Here is a 24,168-nt window from a genome sequence, read left to right as displayed (position 1 = left end):
CTCTATCCATACTGATGACCAAAGTGGATCAGTACTCACCCCTTGAAAACTAGTGGTCCAAGCTTCTTGAACCTTTCCATGTCATCTCTTCGGGGGGCCTGTGGTGCCTGTGGGTGTGGATACTGAACACCAGCAGTAGCTGCAGCAGCGTTAACAGCTTCTTGTTGCACAAAGGCCATGAAAGGTGTAGATGCAGAGCATCCTTTAGATCCAACAGCCGGCCCATAAAAAAGGCCCAGTCCAAGCCCACAGTCCCAAGTTCAAGCACGGTTCAAACATGGACTGATTTATTTTTATGGTCCAGCCAATCCAATCGTGGACCCTTGGAACTGCCAAGTCTGGCCCCACAAGTCAACAACAGTCTAGTGACTTTTCAATCCCAGCAGTGACTCCTCAGTTCCAACAAAATGTCTTTTAATTTTCCTAGTTTCTAGTTAATTGCCTTTTCATATTCTTAGGTAGGTTTATTGTTTTGTTTTATTTTGGTCTTGTTTGTAGATCCAAAGTCTTGGAACAATTTTCTATTTTCTTAGGGATAGTTTCTATGTAATGGGGTATGGTTTCTAAGTGTTGGAATTGCACTTGTCTTGGAATTTCAAAAGTCTCTTTAATTCTTATGCATGTATCTCAAGAGGATGCTTAGTCTCCTCTTTTTAATTATCCCTAGATGCATGCTATAAGTTGAGTATTCAAGCCTTTCGATAAAAGAATATCTGTCCCAACTGTAGGTGACTCCTCTGCTTCCTTTGCTAATAGAGCGAATACTCGAGCCTGAGCATTCTGTGCCTGACCTGTTGGTGCTGCCTGAGATGCTTGGAATGCCTGCTTCTGAGGCGGCAATGGTCCTTGTTGGGTCTGTTGTGGATGTTGCCCCTGATATGGCTGACGGGGAGGCTGTGTTGGTATTGATGGCCTCGGCCTCAGCTGCTGTGCAACTGGCTGCCCCCACTGGGATCCGGGGAATTGTAATACCCTGATTTTGGACTAGGGGTAATTTAGGCTTTTTACCTAATGCAGGATTAGGGCAAGCTGAAGTGTAGGAGCTTGGACTAGTTGGAGGTGTACACATGCATTCATGGTAAGTAATGTGCCCTAGTGTAACACCCTTAATTTGATTTATTCCTTTCCTAAGTGTAGAATTAGGGTTTGTTAAAAACATAAATAAATTGATTTAGAAAATAATGCATAACTAGTAACCTAGCCTAGTGGTTGGACCCTTAGTTCAAGTGGTTAGAGGTCTAGGGTTCCATTCTTGAGAGGGGGATTATTTTGTATTTTTATTTTTGAGGATTTTTGGGCTAGAATCCCTAGCCCACAATGTTAGAAGGTGAGATTGTTCGAGTGAGTTAGAGTTTGAACAAGGAGAGAGAAGTGGATGATGTAGCAAGTAACTACGCTAGAAGTTGCCTAGACTAGGAAACCCTATTAAAAGTTAGATTTTATTTCTTATTTCTTTTCTTAGCTTTATGCTTTATTTTTGGTAAGTCTAGAATTTAAATCCTTTTTCTATTATACATACGTCTCTAAGATTCCTTTCTAACCAATAGGATGATTAAAGCACTCTTAGACCATGATAAGGATTGACACCTCACCACCCAAAGACCATATATAAACTTATATTAAACCCTTTTCCCCCACATTTAAAAATCATGGGCCAAGAGAGAGCAAAGGAAAATCATGGGAGAAAGAGATGAGGAAGGAGAAGGAAAAGAGAAGGAAGAAGCAGAAAAGGCGGGAAACTTACCTTGCACCCTTGAGCTCCTTTGAAGCATTTTAATCCCTAGTAGCTGGAGTTCATCACCATTAGAGCATTAAAGTGGAGGTTTTTTCAGATTTGATATTATACTTTTGGAGATTTACATAGCTTGAAGAAAGTGAGTGAATCTACACAACTTTACATGCTTATTTTCTCCAATATAAAAACTGTTTTAGTTTTATCCTTTTCAAATCTGAAACCATGATTTAGTTCTTGATTTATCATGTCAAATCATCCTAAATACTTGTTCTAAACTTGAATCTATGTATGCTCACGATAGCATGAGAAGAATCTTTGTGTTTTTCATAATTTATATAAGATATGTGTGTGCAGAATTTTTCTTTAAGTATCATGATTATAAATTAACGAATCTAATACATGTGTTGATAATGTGATGAAGTTCAATGAATGACCTTCTCTACTCAAGCACTTTCATGATGTTTTGTTTTTTATGATGCATTTAAATCTGATTTCTACTAGATTTACCGGTTTATATTCTGTTGCAATTGAAGGTGGTGCTTGTTGACAACTTTGTGCGAAGATTTTTCCAAATCTTCTCTATTTATGTATTGCACTCTATGTCATGATATGTTGATGAAACTCTATTTAATTCTAAGCCTTTATCTCTATTTAATTCTAAGCCTTTATTCTTTTACAATTCTTTTATTAAACATTGTTAGTGTTTGGAATATGGGGAGTTGCAAACCCTAAGTTCTGGACTTGTTGTATAGCTTTATGCATAAGCATGATTGTTATTGCCTCTTTTACCTCACCGACATGGGTTAAACTAGGGTAAGGATAATGCCAACGGGTTTTGTTTCTTAAAGACTACGAGCTTAACTTTATCGGAAATATATAGTTGCTAGCTTTATTTTTTTTATGTCGATTAATAATACCATTCAGAAGAGCATGGCTGGTAAAACCTTTGGGGGGCATGACTTGATCCAATGGGAAGCTTGATCACCAGCATTCCATTGATTTCTATTTATGAGGACAGTATGTAGCATAGTTGTCAAGGCCAACTTGGGCGCCTAGGTTGCCTTGGAAGCCTTGTTCGCCTAATTGGTGGCACCTGCCATTTGGACCCTCTCCACCACCTTAGGTCGCCAAGAAGCTGTGACAACTATGTTGTGTAGTGGTGGATCATAGCTCTAATCAAGTGTTGCTATCATGAGGGCCATGGTCAGTGTTACACCCGTACCCAAAATATATCCTAATACCCCGGATCCAATTTGACTTTTATCAACGGGTAATGCCACGGTGGCAATGGTCAACACCTATGACCTTGAACTTAAAATTACTATTATAAGTGTCCCCTCGAAGTCCTGAGAGTACGGGTCAAAGCCCCGCAACTTTCCTTGAGGTTTGGGCCCTAACAGCAGCAACGGAGTCACGAACGGACTCACCAGACTGGTTCCGTTCATGGATCTGTTGGTACTGTTTCTTGCTCTTTTGAAGTATTTTTTGTGTGGGACCCACGTCCCCGTGTCCTGGACACCATAACTAGATCTTCGGACAAGATGGACCCCCACCCTTACCTTCAATTGGCTAGTTGGGCCATGAAAGTGGGCCCACAAGACTTAACTTAAATAAATAATGAGTCCTATTATGAACCAAACAAACCTTAAGAACTAATGTGTCCTTTATAAGACTTAGGGCAGACCCAAACATGTCCTAACTAGTTAGACTAATTAGGTGGTGACCTTGGCCAAAAAGGCCCTAAGGTTCAATTAAACCCAAAAGACTATCTAGTGTCTTACAGACACTTAGGCAAACAGGTCCTAAGGCCTCTTTTGGTCCTTAAAAGATAAGACATAGCCTCATATTCTCCTATCTCTTTCCCTCCAAGCCAAACCGTGGAGGAGAAGAGACAAGGAAGAAGAAGAAGAAGAAGTAGGAAGAGGAATGGGAGGGGAAAGGAAGATGGAAGGCATGCCAAAGAGGCTGCCCTACCTTCCCTCCTCCTGTTGTTTGATCAAGGCTTGAAGCAAAGAAGACAAAGAGAAGAAGGAGAAAGGAGAAGGTGGATCTTCAAGGCTGGCTAGGGCTGGGATTGGAGCTCCACTCACCAAGGTATGCTCTATCTCTTGGTACCTCCCTCTTTTACATTCCATTCTTGATTTGAAGTAGATTCCTTGAGTTTGAGCTAACCTAGGGTTCCATTTGGGACTCAAGGTAAGGCTTAGCCCTTAAATGGGACTCTAATAGTGACGACCAACCCCTAATGTAGGCTCCTACCAGCCATTTGCAGCCATTGTTGCTGATTCCTTGGTTTTAAACCACCAAACCCTAGCCTTGGACCAAATGGAGCCAAACCCTTATGTGATCTTGGATCCATGAGGTAAGCCTAGGTTCTAGTGACCCTAGGGAGACCTAGGACACCCCTCCATGACCCTGAGTGCGATGTGAACTCCAGGTTCCAAGCTGGAGGGGAAAACCCTAGGAAATCTCAGAAAGAACTCCGACGGACGCACGAACGGAGTCACCGTCATGGTTCCATCCGTCAGTCCGTCCAGTGCATCCCAGCTACTGGATTCGAACGGATGAAGGAACGGTTTTACTCTGTTTCCTCTGTCCGCGGATCCGTTCCCTCTCGGGAATGTCTCAGGGATCGAACGGATGCAAGGACGGATTCATAAGGCTCTTCCGTTCGTGGTTCCGTTTGCTCTCGGGTATGTCTCAAGGTTCGAACGGATGCAGGAACGAATGCAGGTGAAAGTTCCGTCCTTGGATCCGTCCCTCGTGTTTTGACCTTTTGGCCTGAATGGAGTCAGGGACAGACTCACCCTGTTTCTTCCGTCCGTGAGTCCGTCTGTGCTGTCTTGGTTGAAACTTAATTTTAACTTTGGGGGAATAACATAGGACCCCTCTATGCATCTTTTGAAGTTTGCTTTTGCATTCTTAGGCTACCCAACTCGATGGATAGCTGGTGCACCGATGAGATTCATGTCAACCACGCCGGGTAATACCCGAGTTCGGTGAGTGGGTTTTGGATGATTTGTTTGGGCTTGTATACATATTAAACAGTCATTATCATGCTACTATATGAATAATAAGCAGCTTGTACATTGCATTATTTATCTTGAACGAGAACTGTTATGAATTTGATGTGATAATGTTCTCACAATTGTATCGGGTTACGATGATGGGTGTACTGATACCGGAACCCCAGAGTTAATTATGAAATTTGCTATCTGTCATCTTGATCTATATGCGTCGTGCCGTGCTGGTACCCGGGTACTAGATGGAATGGGACGATGATGCACCCGGAATACCTCTCGGGACGATAGGACTTGCATGTAGTATATCTGTGGCTAGGATTCTTGCTCCCTTATGCTACGACCCTTACCAACAGGGGTTTATGTATTGGATAGTCTGAGCACCTGTTGCCTATGGGGGAGAGAGGCCAGGTCAGGGGTAGTGATGGCTATCGAGGTCTGCCACTGGGTGGTCTGATGGCTTCTACCAGCGTAGGCTCCCTCGTGATAACTAAGGTTTCATTGTGGCGATAAGTTAAGTGACCCACAGTATCTCCCGAGTAATCACAGTAGCATACACTTGACGTAGAATTTGTGTGCTAGGTGAAAAATTAATCTAACATTTACATGCATCATGAATTGTTTGAAATTGCGTGTTTGTGTGTATGTGTATTCCCCTTTGCTCTCTCACTAACTTGTGGAGCTAACCCCGTTGCGTAACCCTTTTTAGTTTATATGTTGGTCACCTCTTGATGAGAACCTATAGATGCGAATCAAGCGGAGTTCGGTGGATGGGACTTAGATGTCGATGTACACCCAAGAATGGTGCCCTAGTGGCGTGATTTAATTATTTATTTCTGTATTCATCTTCATTCATGTATGAACTTCATGTGTAAATATACGGAGATAAATGGATAGATACGGGATATTGCAACTGTATTATGTGTTATCATTAGAGAACCGATGCTCTATATTTACATGATTTAAATGAATTTCGCTTCCACTAACTCTGTAATTGGTACGATTTATTCCATTGGATACGTTCTCTGATGTTATCATGACTTGATAACAGGATGGACTGTGGCTCGGGACACTGTATCTGTGATCCTGGTAGGTATTAGGATGACACTTGTCGTCCCAGTCACCCCCTTTATCGTAAAATATCTTTCATCGGGATGGGGGGCGTAACAGTCAGTGTATGGTACTATCTCATACTAGTCTATCAAGGAGTGATGTCTTAGTTTACTTTATTCTTTACTTGTTTATTTCATTGATGAGAAATTGAGAATTACCATAAGAAACTTTTCCTTGTGGTGGCAATGTTTAGCAGATGTGGTTATGATCAGGTTTTTTTCATCGTGGTCTTATACAAATTATACTCATATGTATGTCTTTCGCTTTTGTTCACATGTGTGTGTTTTTAAACTTGTACTGTTGTGTTGATTTACTTACTAAGCTTTTACCAAAGCTTAACCCTCATTACTTTTCAGATGAGCAGCTTTATGAGTGCAACGATGGTTGTGATGAGACTAATGTGGAGGTTCCGGAGGACAAAGCATATGGATATGATGAGGATAACTACTACTAGAGATTTGCCTAGATTTTACTATTTTAGAGAACATGTTACTTGGTTTATTTAATTTGGGAGGTTGTAATTAAATTCAGATTATAACTCTAAGTTTGGTGATGTCATAACTTTGAGATTTTAGAGCTCTTTTAATTTTATGCATTCAGTTTAAGTGTTTGTGTTTTGGGTTCTACTCCGGTTCATATCTCCTTTGACATAAACGACCTTGTGGACCACCAATGTCCTTAAACCCTAGGATTGTTTTGAGGGCGTTACACAATATGTGTACATGACACATATGTACCCCACGATACATATGGGTCATGTACCCCCCCTGGCAACATATAATAGTAGACAATAAGACTATCAGTTATCATGGGGACTAGGTTGAGCCTACACACTGGGAACCCGCTTGAATGCCAAGGTGCACTTAGACGGGGGCTAGGCAGGCAAGGCAGGCGTTTTATTTTACTAAAGAGGGGTAGTTATTTGAAGAATATGGGCATTTATAAATTACAATAAAGAAAGGGATTGTTATGTAAATGAAACAAAATTCAATGGTAAAATAAGATATCATCCCTAATACTACGTTTGAGAGAGCCAAACAGGCTTTCATTGCCGTGCTTTGGTAGTTGGGACAAGAGACTCTGGCATCGACTTCCTTCTTCCTCTTCTTCTCCTTCTCTGCCCCCTCTTCCTTATTCTTCTGCCTCTGCATCCTCCCTGCTTCTTCTTCTTCTGCCTCCACCTCCTCTTCCTCCTTCTCCGCCCCCTTGCTTCTTCTTCTTCTTCTTCTTCCTCCACCTCGTCCACCTCCTCTTCCTTCCTCTCCTCTGCCTCCTACTACTTCCTCCTCTACCTCCTCTTCCTTCTCCTTCATTTTCTTCTTTCTCCACCTCCTCTTCCATCTTCTCCTTCATTCTTCTCCCTCTCCCTCCTTCCTCTGCTGCTGCTCCTGCTCCTGCTCTTGCTGTGGCAGTGGTGGTGGTAGTGGCCAGTGGCAGCACTGTTCATAGTTGTCATGGCGTCTAGGCAACCCAATGTGGTGTAGGGGGCCTGGATGCAAGGCGACCAGGACACCAGCTTATGCAACCAAGGCGCCCACCTAGGTGATGCCTTAACAACTATGGCATTGTGGCTCCCTCCTCCTTCACTATTTTTCCACTTTCCCCCCAATTTATCCCCTTTTCCTCCCCATTTCCACATCCCTTTCCTCCTTTTCCCCTCCATTATGTCCCTGCTTACTTCCATTTGGGAGTGCCTAGGGACTTGAAAACACTTTGCCACCTAGGCAACGCAACAACTTTGAAATAAGCAAAAACCACAGTTTTCTCATACGCATCGATAAACTAACCATGATACAATGTGATCTATAAACATTCAAAGCAAAAAAAGAAAAATTAGGGAGAAAAGCATGACATACAATTCCAAGTAGATTACCAACGATAATAGAACCGATGGGATCATAAATTGCATTTCCTGTCTTATTAACAGCCACTAGTGATGCTGCAGCAATAAGAAGGCCTGTAACTGCAGCGCCATCCTGCATTTTAATTATGAATTAGATAACATAGGCAAATAAAATTTGAGCAAATACCCATAAAATTTAAAAGGGCAAAAAAAAAAAGATAAACATCGTAGGGAAAAGGATATGGCGCTGATTGAAAAATGTATTTGGCTTTTCCCCATCCAATTCAAAGACCATATGAAACCCGAAAAGCACTAATCATTTAAAAACCATATCTAACTAATGTAGATACGTCGATGAGAAGTGTCAAGTATCTCTATCAAGCTTTACCAAAAAAAGAAGTACCGCTATCAACCAGCGTATCAAAAAAGGTTTTACGAAATGTTCTGGAGGCGTTTCAGAGAGGCGCTAAGTAAGATACGCATGAATATGCTTATGATGAAAGTGTCAAGTATTGGTATCGGGCAGCATATCGGAAAGCTGGTTTTAAGAGACATCTTGGAGATGTACCGGATAGATCTAAAAGACGCTACATATGCTTAAGATACGCTTTAATACTCATTGACAAGCTTATGATACACGCAAAACAAGTGCTTTTAAGTATTGTGCACCATATATAAGCAATAATGATATCCAACCAATGTTAGGCTATTTCTATCTTTACGGCATCTATGTGATTCAAATCTTCATTGACAAGTGCGATAACAAACCTACTCATAAGTAATAAGAACCGATTAAGCAAGAACATAGTTCAAAAACTCGTCTCGACTTGATGTCTCAACCAGGTCGAGACAACCGAAATCTCGAGATCAAGGCAAGACAGCCCATTTCTTCTTTTTTTTCGGTTTGATGTTTTGGTGGGCAAATGGCTATAGTTAGCTCTGAAACTTTAAAGAAGCTTATTTAAATCTGATTATTGAGGACTGAAAGAGGATGGAGAATAGGGGTTATGTTGGCTGAAATGAAGATTAACCAAAGGTATAGTTCAGGTTCTGGTTTAGGGGTAGCAAAGGGGTGCCGCAGGGATGAGGAAAGATGACAGGTCAGGTGGAAGAAGAGGAGAAGGAGAAGATAGTTTGAAGTTAAAGAAGAAAAGGGGAAGAAAATATGGGAGAGAGAGAAAGAACTCACCAAAACGTGAGAGAGAGGGGAGGGAGAGACTCAAAGTAAAAGGGGGTTGCTCACACAACTATTCTTGAAAATTTCCAAGGAATCACTTTCAATGATAACTCAAATTCATGCTTTACATCATTGGGTTCATAGTTGTCACGGCGGCATGGCAGTCCAAGGCGGTGGAGGCCTGTCTAAGCGCTTAGGCGGTAAGCGGCCGCCTAAGCAGTAAAGAGGATGGAGAATAGGGTTATGTTGGCTGAAATGAAGATTAACCAAAGGTATAGTTCAGGTTCTGGTTTAGGGGTAGCAAAGGGTGCCGCAGGGATGAGGAAAGATGACAGGTCAGGTGGAAGAAGAGGAGAAGGAGAAGATAGTTTGAAGTTAAAGAAGAAAAGGGGAAGAAAATATGGGAGAGAGAGAAAGAACTCACCAAAACGTGAGAGAGAGGGGAGGGAGAGACTCAAAGTAAAAGGGGGTTGCTCACAAAACTATTCTTGAAAATTTCCAAGGAATCACTTTCAATGATAACTCAAATTCATGCTTTACATCATTGGGTTCATAGTTGTCACGGCGGCATGGCAGTCCAAGGCGGTGGAGGCCTGTCTAAGCGCTTAGGCGGTAAAGCGGCCGCCTAAGCAGTAAAGGCGGTCTAGTGTTAGTTTTCCCCCTCCCCCCCCCCCCCTTCCATACACTCAATACATGATGGCATGATGCATCATAGTATCATACCTTATATCATTAAAAATTAAATTTCCCACCTCAAGTCATCAAAATGAAAAATCATACATGATACATAAAAATTCAAAATAATCAGACATCATAATGTACATAAACTAATAAACTATAAAGAATTTCATTACCCAAAAAATAAAAAATAAAAAGATTACAGATGCACATGTATAATCCCATTAGTGATCATAATTCAGTGATTCATTCATTGATTCACCATTATTCCATTACAAATAAAACAGAGAAGAAGCAGCAGCAGCAGCAGCAGCAGGCAAAGAAGAAGAAGAAGAAGTTAAAAAAAAATAATAGAGAAGAAGCAGCAGTTAAAAAAACAAACAGAGAAGAAGCAGCAGTTTAATGCGTTACAGAGAAGAAACAGGCAGCATTAAGTCATTAACCAAGCAAAAAAAAAAAAAAAAGAACAGAGAAGAAGCAGCAATTTAAAAAAAACAGAGAAGAAGCAGCCAGCAGTAAATCAAGCATGCAAGCAAAAAAAAACAGAGAAGCAGCAGCAGGTTAATGCGTTTAAGAGAAGAAGAAGCAGAGCAGCTATTCAAGCAAAAAAGAAAAAGAGAAATAGCAGGCGGCAGCAGCATGCGTTACAAACTACAGAGAAGAAGTAGAGCAGTTAACCAATCATTCAAGCAAAAAAAAAACCAGAGAAGCAGCAGCAGGTTAGTATGTTAAAGAGAAGAAGAAGCAGAAGAAGCAAAGCAGCTATCCAAGCAAAAAAGAAAAAAGAGAAGCAGCAGCAGGTGATACCAAAAAAAAGAAAAAAAAACAGAGTAGAAGAAGACGACGACTATGGAGTAGGGGCTACTAACTACTTATCTTGCCCGAGACGGAAAGATAGGACTAGGAAGAAGCTTTGCGGCCTTTGTGACTTCATCTGAGTCTAGTTGCCAGAATAGCAGTGCCGGAAAAAAGGAACTAGGAAGAAGCTTTCCCGCCTTCGTTTGCTTAGAGTCTTAGACTTCGCATAGAGAAAAATTGGTCGAGGGTTTTTTACTTTTTGAGAAGTTTTAGGTTTTTAGCTTTTTAGAGTTTTCAATTTTGTATGATCCCATGTAGCAGCATTATACGAAATACTTGTACATCAACAAATAGAAAGTAAAGAAACAGAATAAAGGAACAATGCATGAAAAAAAAAAAAAAAAAACCACAAAAGAGAGGCGGCCGACTTGACCACATGGAACACCAAGGCGTCGCTTTAACCGCCTTGGCGATGCCTAGTTGGTCAAGGCTCCCGCCTTTCGTGACTCTCATAAAGCATACCATCACTTATCACAAGGATTCCCGCTTGGGCACCTAGGCAACGCCTTGACAACTATGATTGGGTTACATGGTATTTAAAGAGGAAAAAAAAAAGACTCTTGGAGTTCTACTGTGGAAGCCACCATTGAAACCAACCCAAAGCCTGTAATTGTTGATGATGTCACTATAGATACTCCTCCAGTTACTCCCTCCATTACTGAAAGTGAACCAGAGGCGGAACATATTGATTTTATCTTTCCACCCAAATCTTTCGAAGACCGTGAACCAGAGGTGGTAATGTAGAGCTAATCTAGGTTAGATACTTAGATTTAGCCCCAAATAACCCAGGAATACTCAGCAGTCACAAACTCAAAATAGGAACAGAACAAGAAATTAGAAGGTTAGGATTTTTGTCAAACCAACCAACTGATGGACACCTACTTTGGATTAAGGAAGATAATGATATGGAGAGAATGTCTTCAAAATTCGGGTCACTTCTGATGGCTTGATGTGAAGTTATCAAGGTTTCACCAAAATAGAAGGTTAGAGGAAAACCTTCCAAAATAGGCAGATGGTGCTCTCTGCAGTGACCAAGTGTAGGACTTGGTGTAGGGAGCTTGATCTGCAGGTTTGGATCAATTCTCAGGGTGGGATATAGAGACGGATGGCTGGGAATGAAAATAGAAAGTATGGAGGCTATGGAGGTTGCAGGCAGTGGAAGAGGATGGAAATCGAGATCGAGTGGAGGTGATGGTAGGGAAGTTGTGTGCTCCAAAGATCGACTAAAACTGATGGTTGTTTGCAGAGATAAGACTCCACAAATCCCAGCACTAAACCTGGAAGAAAACTGGGCAGCAACAAGGTGACTCGATCCTTAACTGAAGAACAGCTGCAGCAGCAGATCTGGAGAAACAGCAGTAGCACTCGGATGGTCTTCTCAATGGTTGGAGCAATCACAATACACAGCAGCTCTCAAGAATCGATGGAAAGGCAGAGGAGGTAGAGAAGATAGGAAAATAGAAGGTAGGGGGTAGGGGGAATGGGCCTCTCACCCACAGCTATCTCAGCTGTTGCAGCATAGGAGGAGCTCCCATACAAGATGGCTAAAGTGGCCAAAATATTCTTTTCTTTAATAATCAGACTTTCATTAAAATCTGATGCCTTTTAATAGGCAAACTTACAATAGAACTTCCAAAAATAAAACTAAACTAAAATAGAAACTTAATAAGATAGAAACTACTAAATCCTATCTAAAAAGAAGTTGACTAAAATAAAATTGTTTGGCTTTATACTTCAGCCACAAATTAGAAACTAGTAATTATAGAAACTTCTAAATTGCACTCAGGCCCAGCTGACTGGTCAAAGAGTATCCTACCAGAATCGTGGAGCATCTTTGACTGGTCAAGGTGAATCTCTATCCAGATAGTAGGGCCTCTCAGATTCCTTCTTTGCTGGCTCAGGTTGGCCCAGCTGGGCTGGCTCAAGTTGGTCCATTGGCCCAAAGAGGGGCCTGGTCCTTTGTCTCTTATGCTGGCCAGATTCTACATCAGGTGGAACATATTGATTTTATCTTTCCACCCAAATATTTCGAAGATCGTGAACCAAGCTTGCACGACTATATATCCGACTTTAGAGAGTTGCCAGAGCATTAATATGGGCTGAAGACGGATATCCATCATATCAAGCTGATTTCTCGCTTGACCAAAACACGTGGTCGAGTTTTTTTTAAGAAAGGGAGAATTGATGCAGGGCATTTTCGGCCCAAGACTAGAAACCATGGGCAAGCCAAGAGAGCCCCAGCCCAGCCCCTCTATGGCCTCTATGCTTGCCAGGTTCACCCCCCCTGCGTAGTGGAATGAAGCGGGACCCACGTGGCCCTTAAAATTCGTTAGAATATTAAATTGGATAGTCTTTTCCTTTTTCTTCTTTTGTCTTTTCATATTCCAAGGTGTCTTTAATGTGGTCTCTGGAGTTCTCTACCTTTTATAGTCTAAGAGTTAAGTCTTAGCATTTATGTTTCTAGGAGTTAATATCTATGTCATTTATTGTTTTGGAGTTTTAGAAGTTCTAAGTATTTATGTTATTTAATAAGGAAGTTACAACTTCAAGGGTCCTTTTTTCTCTTTAAATACCATGTAACCCAATAATGTAAGGCATGAATTTGATCTATCATTGAATTAGAAATTGGAGTGATTACTTTGGAATTTTTCAAGAATAGTTGTGTGAGCAACTCTGATGCAGGGCCATCGGCAGGCCCAGGCCAGACCCAGTCAAGCACCCCACGAGGTACTAGCTTAGGCCTAGGCCCAGGCCTTATCAGCCCCCTGGCTAAGCCTGCAGCCCAGCCCAACCAGCCAAGCCCAGATCTAGCGTGGGCTGGCCAGGCCTAGCCTTCATGCAGCTTTTGTAATGGCCAATGTGTGGCCCAGTTTTTTATTTAGTTTCTTGTTTGTTTCAATTATCTAGGTAGTCAGTTGACTTTTTATATTCCTAGGTAGAGTTAATGAGATTGTTTTAACTTCCTGGGTGCCTTTTAAATTTCCTAGTTAGAAGTATGAAAGTTGTAGTTCATTTATTTAATGTTTTATTGGGTTTATTTTCTAGGTGTGGGGAAGCTCAAAAGTCCTTTTGTACTCTAATGTAACTAGAGGCTTTAGCCTCCACATTTTCTCTATAAATGCAAAACGTAGGGAGGGTTCTCATAACCTCCAGAATTTTGTGAAATCTTCTTTCTAGAACACTTGTGAGAAACAAGAGCTGTGAGACTCAGCAACCCAGGTGAGACTCCTGCGGATTGGCCTAGGTGGGACTCCAGCTCTTTCCTCATTTGACCCTTCATCTTCCCTTTGCTACTCCTAAACCAGAACCTGAACTATACCTTTGGTTAATCTGCATTTCAGCCAACATAACCCCTATTCTCCATCCTCTTTCAGCCCTCAATAATCAGATTTATATCAAATGCTCATTGAATGACAGATCCTGGTGTGCTAGTCCTCCCAAACCGCACCAATAGTAACCATATAAAGTAGAAAGTAGTCCTAGTATAAGATCTAATTCTAGATACATCTCAAAATAGAAACAGTCATGAAATTAGAAACTATTACTACATATAAGAGAATCTAAAAACAAAAATAAATAAAAGAAAGAGTGTAGTAATGGGCCTAAATCTGGCTGACTCTTTCTTCTCTTCCACCTCCTTCGATCTAGATTATGAAATCTCCTGAAATACCCAAGGAAAATCCCCATTCTTCATGTATCCCCCGTGACTCCCCTTGGCAATGTGGATCATTAATACCATATACTCCAGCCAGCCCCCACACAAACCCATCCTCCACCATTCAGTTACCAGATTGCCACTGAATAATTCCCGAACAGAACTTACTGCTTTTTTACTCAACCTCCTCCACATCACCACAACACCCCCCCCCCCAAAAAAAATAAATAAATAAAAGCTGTACCCGCAGCCAGTAAGAAATCCCACTCAACATCTCCCACGGTCCCACCCCCCAAATCCTTGCCATTACTCCCTCATCAATAATCTCCAAATTAGTTTCCTGAAGGACAACATTGGCTCTCCACCACCTCAAACATCTTAACCACTTCCTTCCTCCCCTCCCCTTCCCTCAAACCTATTACATTCCACAAATAAATTTTAATTTCCAAATCACACAAGTATAGATCCCCTCCCCCTTCTACTGAACAACCCCTTCATTTTCCACTCTTCTTGACTCATTTCAAACCCCCCCCCCCCCATTATAACCTTCTTTGCTGCAAACCCATCCTACAATCCAATCCCCCTCCTGCAGTTCTTGGGCTTCCAGCCCCACTACATGCTTCAATTGCAGAAATAGCTCCCTCGTTTGCCTTTCAAATCCCTCAAATAACACCCCCAACTTTCTAGTCACCTGTCTCCACAATCCAACGGGTTTCCTCCCTCAACCCTGGCATTTTCAAGAGCTTCCTCCTCCTCCCTCTCAACCCTGGTTTGATTAAGTATAAAACCATCATTCTCCATTCATAAGACTGAGAATCTCCTCACCTATATCATCCTAGCCCCTGATTTCATACTTTGATGTTGCAAAACTAGGAACCTCGTGCATCAGCTTTTCTTCCCTTAGATAAGGTTAAAAGGGCGGTCAAAGATCTGCTGATCGTCTCATGTCTACATTCAGAGAACTGCTCAGCATAATCTAACTTGAATTACGGAGATTCAGAGACCTGATCAACAAGAGGGAGTAGAATCCGGGAAAGGACCGGGAAGGTATCATGGAGAACGAATCTATCTTACTTGAATCCATTCCTACCACTACTTGGAAGGGCTGATCATAGACCTATATTAATGACAACCAAGGAGAAGCCCTATACTTTGATGCCTAAAGATCATATTAAAAAGTGGTGCAAAATCCCACAATAAGCCTGTCCATGTGATACAAGGCTGAAGCAAAAAAGAACATCCATTTTGTATTTCACAAGGCTGGACCATAAGAAAAGACAGCAAAACCAAAAGAATCAAGGCACTGAATCAATGCAAACTACATAACAACATGATCCTACGACCTACAAGAGATATGTCCCTCAACTCTTTTGTACACTGGCTCAGAAGCAGAGGAGTTCCTCAAACACAGAAGCCACTTGATAATCTTGCTCAGAGGTTATGAAGGTTCTACTTTTATACTCCAGCAGATGGAACAAACATACCGCACTCCCTACAGTATCCTCCAACGGATACAACCACATCTAGGTTCTGCTTATCCAGGAAGCCAGCATCTAAACAAAAGCCCATATGGTTATGTAATTAGAAGCATTAATAACGGTTTCATTGTAATGCTCCAGCAAAAGAAACCAGCATACTGCACCCTATAGATTTGTCCATAGGATATGACCACATTTGCTCCAGGTTCTACTTATCCAGGAAGCCACCACATACCACGCCCTATTGGGCATCATAAAACTAATGTCAAAGCTTCGCATAAGCTCATATCATACCTCAACCGCATCAAGGTAACAAACTAACAGATGATCAAGCAGTTTGACATTTCACATACACTGATACAAGGAAGATGGCAGATGATCAAATTGACCATGATTCTGAGTTGTTCCACTGTCAGTCATTGTTCAGTAAACAGTCCACAAGAAATATTGATCTTACATTCAACAAAATGACAACCAATCACCTCAGAGGCCAAAAAAAAAAACAACAGAGCTGTTTAGAGATTTTGCCATAAAGTTCTGCTGTTCCAAAATTTACAGACCCCTCTACCAGAACCATCTTATTAACAAAAGAGCTATGTTTCAATCCCGATGGACTTTTAAGAACCAGCAGTCACACCGTAATTCTAAATCCATCAAAACATATCTGTTATTACCTGTGTTCATCCAAAAAATAATAATCTGCAGAAAATATTTATATAAAACACAATGATTCTAATAAAACAACATGACAATGAGTGGGTCACACTGAATATATCTAGGAACACTTCATTTTAGGGTCCTTGAGATGCTGTTTGTCATCAAAAATGAAAATGCCAACATCACCCAGTTCAAGGGAAATATCTTGACTTCAAAGTGTCATGTTGTTTCACAATCCCTTTCATCAGTCCCTTCCCCAGCTAAAAGTTACCTGGGTGCTCTATAATATGTATTTTAGGTCCCATACAGATATACATACAAGTAGAGGATACTTAGCCCAAGCTGCACTCCTCTACAGGACAGAACCATAACCACTTGCAAAAGAATGCCTTATTCATTAAAGTGTGAGTCCTGAGTCCAATTCCTCCAACTTGATCTTACACACCACAACCCATTCCAACAGGAGGAACATCTAGGCTCCTTCCAAGTTCCAACCCCACATCCATTCTTTCAGATATAACCACCAGAATCACAGAACAACAGAAAGGAAGAAGTAGGATGGGGGCAAAGGCAGCCACTTTTTCACAAGGCCAGAAGTTTCTCAACACACTCTGACACTAGATTCAAAGTAGAAAATTCTTTCTGACCTGCTCCTAAAAGTAGCCAGAAATAAACATAGAACTTCTGAAAGGCAATCAGGACATCAAGCCAAGTCCCCAGCATAGAAAACATCAAGAACCCCATAATCCTCACCTTCTGAAAATAGATGAGATGACCATAAACCAACTCCAAACATATCTGAATATCACCGCCTCACCGAGGATAGTGTTGGGGGCTGAGAGCTTTGCAAAAGATGAGAATATCACCCAAAAACTGTAGATGCTCAGCCAACCATGGCCCACCTTGGCCAGACCAAGAGAAATTCAGAGAAAAATTGGAATTCCAGTGGCATACAATGAGAAGGACAATGACAAGTAGCAAGCTATCAGACTACAACAACCCCTGTTTTTAATTCTTTTGATAGGGATCGTACTATACTACTACAACACTTCAGACCGAAACCTAACCTTTTCAGAATACATTCAATGAGCTTTTGGTTTGAATGGCCATGAATTTTTCATATCAAGTTAGAAAAGCAAACAGGGCTAACCAGAATGGATTCTGATAATTACTCATTGTCTACAACAAGAAATGGATCCTCTTGTCTTGTAAATAATACCTTTATTTTTTCTTGCCATTCTATAAAATAAACATATTACACTTAGCCTGCTACCAATTTAAAAAGAAGAATTGAAGAAATTCAGTGAAATCTGTTATATGCACAACATTAGGAATGATATGCACCGTAAGTAATTATCGTTCGCGGATGGAAGTACAAACAGTAGGTTTTCTCAAGAAAATCAATTTCCTGTTAGATTCTTCTTCTTCTTTTTCTACTCCTTAATAGTAAATAAATTAAACCAGCAAAACAGCATTACAATTAACCACAGAAACTTGAGCTGAATATGCCGCAAGAAGGAATACCTCTGTCATAACGGCAACAGATGTGGGATCATGACCACGCCATACATAGTCCCACACTTTCATCCCCTCAGCAGCTGCACCTTTCCTAACAGCATGTATAGCAACAACGAGAGAAGCACCTACGGAAACCAAGAGAGTGTTAAACTAATAATTGAACCAGTGCACATGATTCAAAAACAAACCAAAAGAGGGAGGACGGAGAAGAAACCATAATTCACATCATCATACCTTCAATAATGAAAGAACCACCGATCACCAAAGCTGCATAGTGGATATTTCCAGGGGGCTGAGCAACACATGCTTATAAATCAGTAGACAACACTTGCAAGCATCAAGGCACGCATTCAGAACCAGGGTGGGAAAAAAATTTTCAAATTTTAGGATAGTATTGAGCTTGTTAAACCATTCATTAAACTAATAATTTGGATAATCGATTACCTGTGAGGTCCACAAGTTCTGAAATCCATGAACAATTGTTGCACCAGAACCAAGGCAAAATATACCAACTGCAGATATCAAAGACCAGACAAATCTCTCCTTTGAGTAGCCATAGCTGTAAGAAAAGAGAGTAAAACCAACTAAACATCAGAAATATTTTACTTGTCAAAAAGAAAAATCAGAAATACAAAAGGAAAACTAAATACATGTTATTAAAATACAAATAAGTGAAACACGTTCTACACTGTAACAAGCACAAAGTAAGTAGCCCATTCTGCATAACCCACCAAAACCAGATGAGTTCTTTCTTTTGGAGCACAGTACCATAACCTATCCGATCAATAAATGGTTTCAGGTCAAGTGTTCCACAGAAAGCAGAAAGGTTAACAAAGTCTGAACCACCTGGTCTCAAATTGAACAATCAGATGGCCCCAGCCAGGTTTCAGTCACTTTCTCATTTCTCAACAGAACGATAAACTGGCTAGGTTCAAGTTGGGCATTTTGCCATCTCAATCAATCACACCCTCAGCTGTAGCATCACTAGCAACAGTCTATTTGGACTCAAGGGATCTAACCAATGCAGTTAGAAAGCGTCGTTAGTTACAGACATCATAGAGGTAGCCAAACAATAGCAGACTTAGTTCATCATCAATGATGGTTATTTAATCTGAATCCTGCACAACCATGGTCATTTTAGAACAGCCTCCATTGAGTCTCTGCACCTATCCCATTTTCTTGCTTTCTGAACCCTTCTTTGTTTTCTGAGAATAGAATTTGGCTCAGTTTTTCCTTCTCTACTATACCAGATCAGAATCAAAGCTCAAAAATTCAAGTCAAAGAGATTTTGATCAACTCCATGTCTAACTATGAGCTCCGGCAACTTCTGAAAACTAGATTCATTTTTTGGTTTCAGTTCCTTTTTTAATTCTTAGTTGATTTAGGATTATTTGTTCTGTTGTTTAGAAAGTTTTTTAAAGTCCAGTGAGCTTCTTTTGACTTAACTTATACTATTGGAGCTTGAAAAAATCATGTCTATAAAATATACTCAAAGCAGAGCTGGTAGCATCAGTCATGGTCTAACAGATCCCATCTAATCCCATTTAAGCCCGTTATGTTTTTCTTCTGTGCCCTTCCTAGTTTTCAGTTTAGAAAACCTAGTCTTACAGCTTAGCAAAAGATGCTATGCAGTGAATTAGCTTGGGTCAAAGATTTATGTAAGTTCAGTTTTGAAAATTTAAGACTTCATTGGATTACAAAATTTTATATCTGACAATGGCAAGCAAACAGATGGCAGAAATACAATAAAAGAAAATCAAAATAACAGTTATTAGCAGTTCAAGTAAGAGAGAATAAGAAAAGAATATTGACCCTAGTGTTATAAGATATCAAATGGCATATATAGAACTCACGGGTGCAGAGCATCTGGACCACGCCTTGAGCTACTCAGACCATAAGCAAGAAGGGCCTACAAAATCAGCATGACAAATCCTTAGAAGTTGGAAATGAAAGCAGATGGAAAAGCAAAGTTCATGCTAAAAAGAACAAAAATACAGAGATTAAATAACAAAAGTTGGCTGACAGATTTGGACAACATGGTGATGCCCTCAGTGCAAGATAATCAAGTACCTGGTTTGCAAAATCTGCAAGAGAGTGCACAACTTCAGCTAACATGACGTGGCTGGAAGTTGCCAACCATACCGAAAATTTCAGAGAGAAAACAAGGAAGTTGCACCATAATGCAGTGGTAACTGCTCGTTGGCTGGAGTATGCATTTCATTCATTGTTAAGAGACAAACAAGACAAAGGATCAGATTAGGAAGAAGGGAGCTAAAACTTTCGTGCAACGATAGAAAACTAGAGGCAAGCTAAAACCTACATAAAGGATAAAAAATATTTCAAATTGAACTACATATGTACTATCGAGTTTGGCTTGCAATTAAAATAGAAAAGTCATCTCTTTCCATTACAAAGTTCCAGCACCATAACAGAACAGGCATTAATAATCTAAGACACGCTCAACTGAAAGGAATAACCAAAGAGAATACAGCAGATGAACTTCAAACTTATTCTATCAGCTGGTCAGACTAGGTTGGCAGTTGTAGATTCAAGGCTAGATGCATATTAAATTAGAGGTTTAGAAATAAATAATGATAGTTATGGGCTTTTTGGCTGATAAACTGTTGATCGATGGTTTAAGAGCACATTCTATACATTTTGCAGCTGCAGATCCCAACTTAACTTTTGCCAAAGGGCTCATTTTGTTTTGATGGGAAATATTTTAAAGGAATGATCTTAAAAGATAAGAAAATTTATAAGTATACAAAGGGAAGAAATTATTTTACAGAAGTGTAACAAAGATATTTATAAAACAAGTTCCAATTTTATTTCTTCATATTGGAAATAAAAAAAAGTGGTAGTACCTGAGTTAATGATACAATTGCTACCCATAAAGGAAATCATATGGCTGGCTTCTTTCCCCCAATCTGCCCTACCAAAATGACCTTTCTTATCATAAAATCAAGGGGGAGGGGGGAGGGGGGAGGGGGGGGGGGGGGGAGATGGCAAGAAAAATGACATGTTTTATAATTAAAAATTGGTTTTCGAAAACAAAAAAAAAAAAAAGCAAAACAAAACAAAACAAAGGGCGTCCAAAAGGTTGTTCGAGGGCCATAACTTCTTTCATTTAACTTTGGCACCTTAAGAAGGGCACCAAGTTACCTTTCAAATGGGACCACATCTGAAAACTTCAAATTCATTTCTAAGAATTTTGGCGTGATTTGTATTTTCTTGTAAAATTATTGTTAAGGTCATGTGAGTCCAATTAGTTAAGGCCCCTAAAATTATTGTTAAGGTCAAGTGAGTCCAATAAGTTAAGGCCCCTGATTTTTTAGGGAATTAGGCTCTCAACAGTCCAAGTACATGGTAGGATGTTAGACTCATAGTCTCATAGTTGGAGTTAAGATTTAATAAGTCTTATATGGAATTAACCTTTACAGGCTTTACATAAAAATAATGGCAACTACCGGTGGTATCAGCTACTGGAAAAGGAACTTGGTTTGAGTAACCTGTTACCCACATAAACTAATGTAAACTAATCCCCATACCAAAATAATCTAGCAGTGGACTAGTTCAACAAGATTGCAGAAAACAAGTACACCAGAATATGGAGATATCTTTTAACTTATGACTGACCAGTCAGGCTAACAGCAGATCAGAGGAGCTAGTTACATAAGTACCAGTGTAGGAACCAGCCCAAGGCCAAACAAGGTCCACCTGTTCATTTTTTAACAAGTTCTGGTTCATATAAACTTTATAGTTTGGATGTTTCCTGATTCATCCAAAACCAGAATCGTGGGGGTCTATTAGAGTTTTAAAATTGGGAGTGTCTGAATGATACCTCTATAGGTGCATTTTGAACTTGAACCTTCTTTTAATTGCCCCTAATCTTATTCTTTAAAGTATTTAAACTAGGGGTATAAAGGGTTTTCAAAAATAACTTCAAAGTGACATATCATTAAGTCATTATGAAAAGTTGTCATTGTTATGCACATTTTTCGAGTATGCATATAAAATGACACTATTACCTTCATTGAAAAAAAAAATTGTCATACCAAAAGGGGAAAAAGTAAGGTTACAAATTATTAGACACCTTGAGGGATGTCAATATGAAAATCCTTTTAAAATTTATTTTCTATACTTAATTCAAGATAGTTGGATTGGATTAGGATTTATAAGTCCTTCCCTTTTTAATTTCCTTGTCTTATCTTTAAGTTTCTTGTCTTAAGGTTTTCCATTTCAAGATGAACACTCCAAGTAACCCATGATTAGGTGTAGTTTTGGTTTTCTAGCTTTGTTAAGTTTCCTAGTTAGAATTTGAGATTTAACAATCAACTCTATATATTGATGAAAGGATTAAACCTTACCCCATGATTTTCATGGGAATAAAGCTTGGTTTTTGCTCCAATGTTTTGTGAGATGCAGAATTCTGTTGTGTGATGCAACAACCCTTGGTGAGATGGTAAGGTTAGGTTGGTGGGATTCCAATCAAGTTCCAGGAGAGAAGCTTTGGCCATATCATTCTATTTCTCTTACATTCCTTCTTTATCTTGTTCATCATCAAAACAGGTCAGTATTTTCAGGTTTCTGTTCTGTTATTGTGCATATCCTACTTGCTGGAATTTCAATTTCTCCATATGTTTACATCTGAGATTTCAAATCAGACTTCAAATTTGGAAATCGGATCATATTCTAAATGCAACCACGGTTCCAAAATTTGATCTTGTAACCATTTTCTAAGAGTCCTACCACAAGTTGGGTTCTTAGTTCTACTCTATTTTAAGATCAGATTTAATTTTCTGTTTCAGATTAGTATCCTTATATTATTGCTGAGAGAACGGATGTCAAGAGATTTTGGCCATGTTCGATGTATTAAAAGCGAGGATGGCAGAGTTCTTATTAAGGACATAGTTCGAGAACTCGCGAGATCTCGGCAAACTTCTTGGTTTTTTGAGAAACCAAGACGAATTGGCATACGAGTTGCAAAAGTGCAACAACTTGAACGAGATCTCGAGAATCTCGACCCAAACTCCTTTATCTCGAGATCTTGGTGGAAAATCTTGGTATACAAACACCTATCTATGCAAACCTTGGTATACAGACACTTATTTAGGCCAGGAACTAAGACAGACACTTATTTATGCCTGATACCATTTAAGTAAATGTTTTTGCATTTGTATTTCATTTACTTAAGAGTTAAGATATTATACATAAATAAGCAAATACCCCCTATTTGAATCCAATAAAAATAGTTAAAAAATAAAATTCCAAAAGGAAAAAAAGTCAACCCCCCAGTTCAAGAACAAAACTGGATTTTCGGCAGTAGGTGCAATTTTCAACTTTCTAATGATGGGGTTTTTCTCAAATCTAAAAATTTCATCATATGGTAAAACATTGCTAAAAACCAAAAGTGTGGTAAAATATTCATTTGTTTTGATGTCCAATAAAATATTTTCATTCAGAGCAATTTTGACAGCATTCGTGTACACCAAATTAAGTTTGACCGGTACATAACTCCTATTTGGACTTTGTTTTAGCAAAATCTAATAGTGCCATTGTGTTTAAATGGCCTAAAATAGGCTGAATACCAAGTTTCAGACCCAAACTAGGTCTAAAGCCCACCGAGTTGAGGCTTCGAGTCAGGGGAAAAAAAATGCACCAACTCAGCGAGATCTCGCCGAGATCTCGACTCGACTCGACTCGGTTTTTCAAGGGACCAAGTTGGTACCGAGTTCCGAGGTTTAGTACCTTGATTAAGGATGAGGACATTGAAGATAGATGGAAAGTGTACTTCCACAGACTCCTCAATGAAGACCCCACGAGTGACAAGGCCGCAGAAAGCGTCAATCATAGGGATTCCTCTTCACATAGATATGTACATAAAATTAGGATGCATGAAGTAAAAGAAGCAATAAGAAGGATGAAAGAAGGCAAAGCTCCAAGTCCAAACGAGATCCCAATTGAGGTTTGGCAGAACGTAGGACTTTGTAGAGTATCCTAGTTAACCAAGTTGTTTAACAAGATTATGACCACTAGGAGAATGCCAGATGAATGGAGGAGAAGCTTTGTGGTCCTAGTTTATAAAAACAAAGGACATATTTAGAATTGTAATAACTACAGGGGCATAAAGTTAATGAGCCATACGATGAAGTTCTGGGAGAGGGTTATTGAAGCTCACTTGAGAAAGGAGACTACTATATCGGAAAACCAATTTGGATTTATGCCAGGAAGATCATCAGTGGAGGCAATTTTCTTATTAAGATGACTCATGGAAAGATATAGAGAGAGGGCAAGAAAGATCTTCATATGATCTTTATAGATCTGGTAAGAGCCTATAATAGAGTTCCTAGAGAGCTAATCCGGAATATTTTAGAAAAGAAAAGGGTGTCATATACTCACATAGACATAATTAAAGATATTTATGTTAATGTGGTGA

At 39.9% G+C, this 24,168-nt stretch overlaps 1 protein-coding gene across 1 annotated transcript in view; it reads right to left on the bottom strand.

Moving 5' to 3' along the window:
• The window catches only part of LOC122662536 (metal tolerance protein C4), a 52,361-nt gene that overhangs the window by 20,502 nt on the left and 7,691 nt on the right, over window positions 1–24,168 (bottom strand). Inside the window, exons 3-8 of the mRNA XM_043858192.1 lie at window positions 19,803–19,935; window positions 19,586–19,641; window positions 18,177–18,291; window positions 17,967–18,024; window positions 17,739–17,857; window positions 7,725–7,844 (exon numbers count right to left, since the gene is read on the bottom strand). Of these exons, the coding sequence (XP_043714127.1) occupies window positions 7,725–7,844; window positions 17,739–17,857; window positions 17,967–18,024; window positions 18,177–18,291; window positions 19,586–19,641; window positions 19,803–19,935 (601 nt within the window). The remainder of the gene's footprint in view (window positions 1–7,724; window positions 7,845–17,738; window positions 17,858–17,966; window positions 18,025–18,176; window positions 18,292–19,585; window positions 19,642–19,802; window positions 19,936–24,168) is intronic.

Source organism: Telopea speciosissima, chromosome 5 (genome assembly GCF_018873765.1).
Source record: "Telopea speciosissima isolate NSW1024214 ecotype Mountain lineage chromosome 5, Tspe_v1, whole genome shotgun sequence".
NCBI classification, from domain to species: Eukaryota; Viridiplantae; Streptophyta; class Magnoliopsida; order Proteales; family Proteaceae; genus Telopea; species Telopea speciosissima.
Note: the sequence above shows the minus strand (reverse complement) of the source record. Positions and strands in the feature narration are given on the sequence as shown.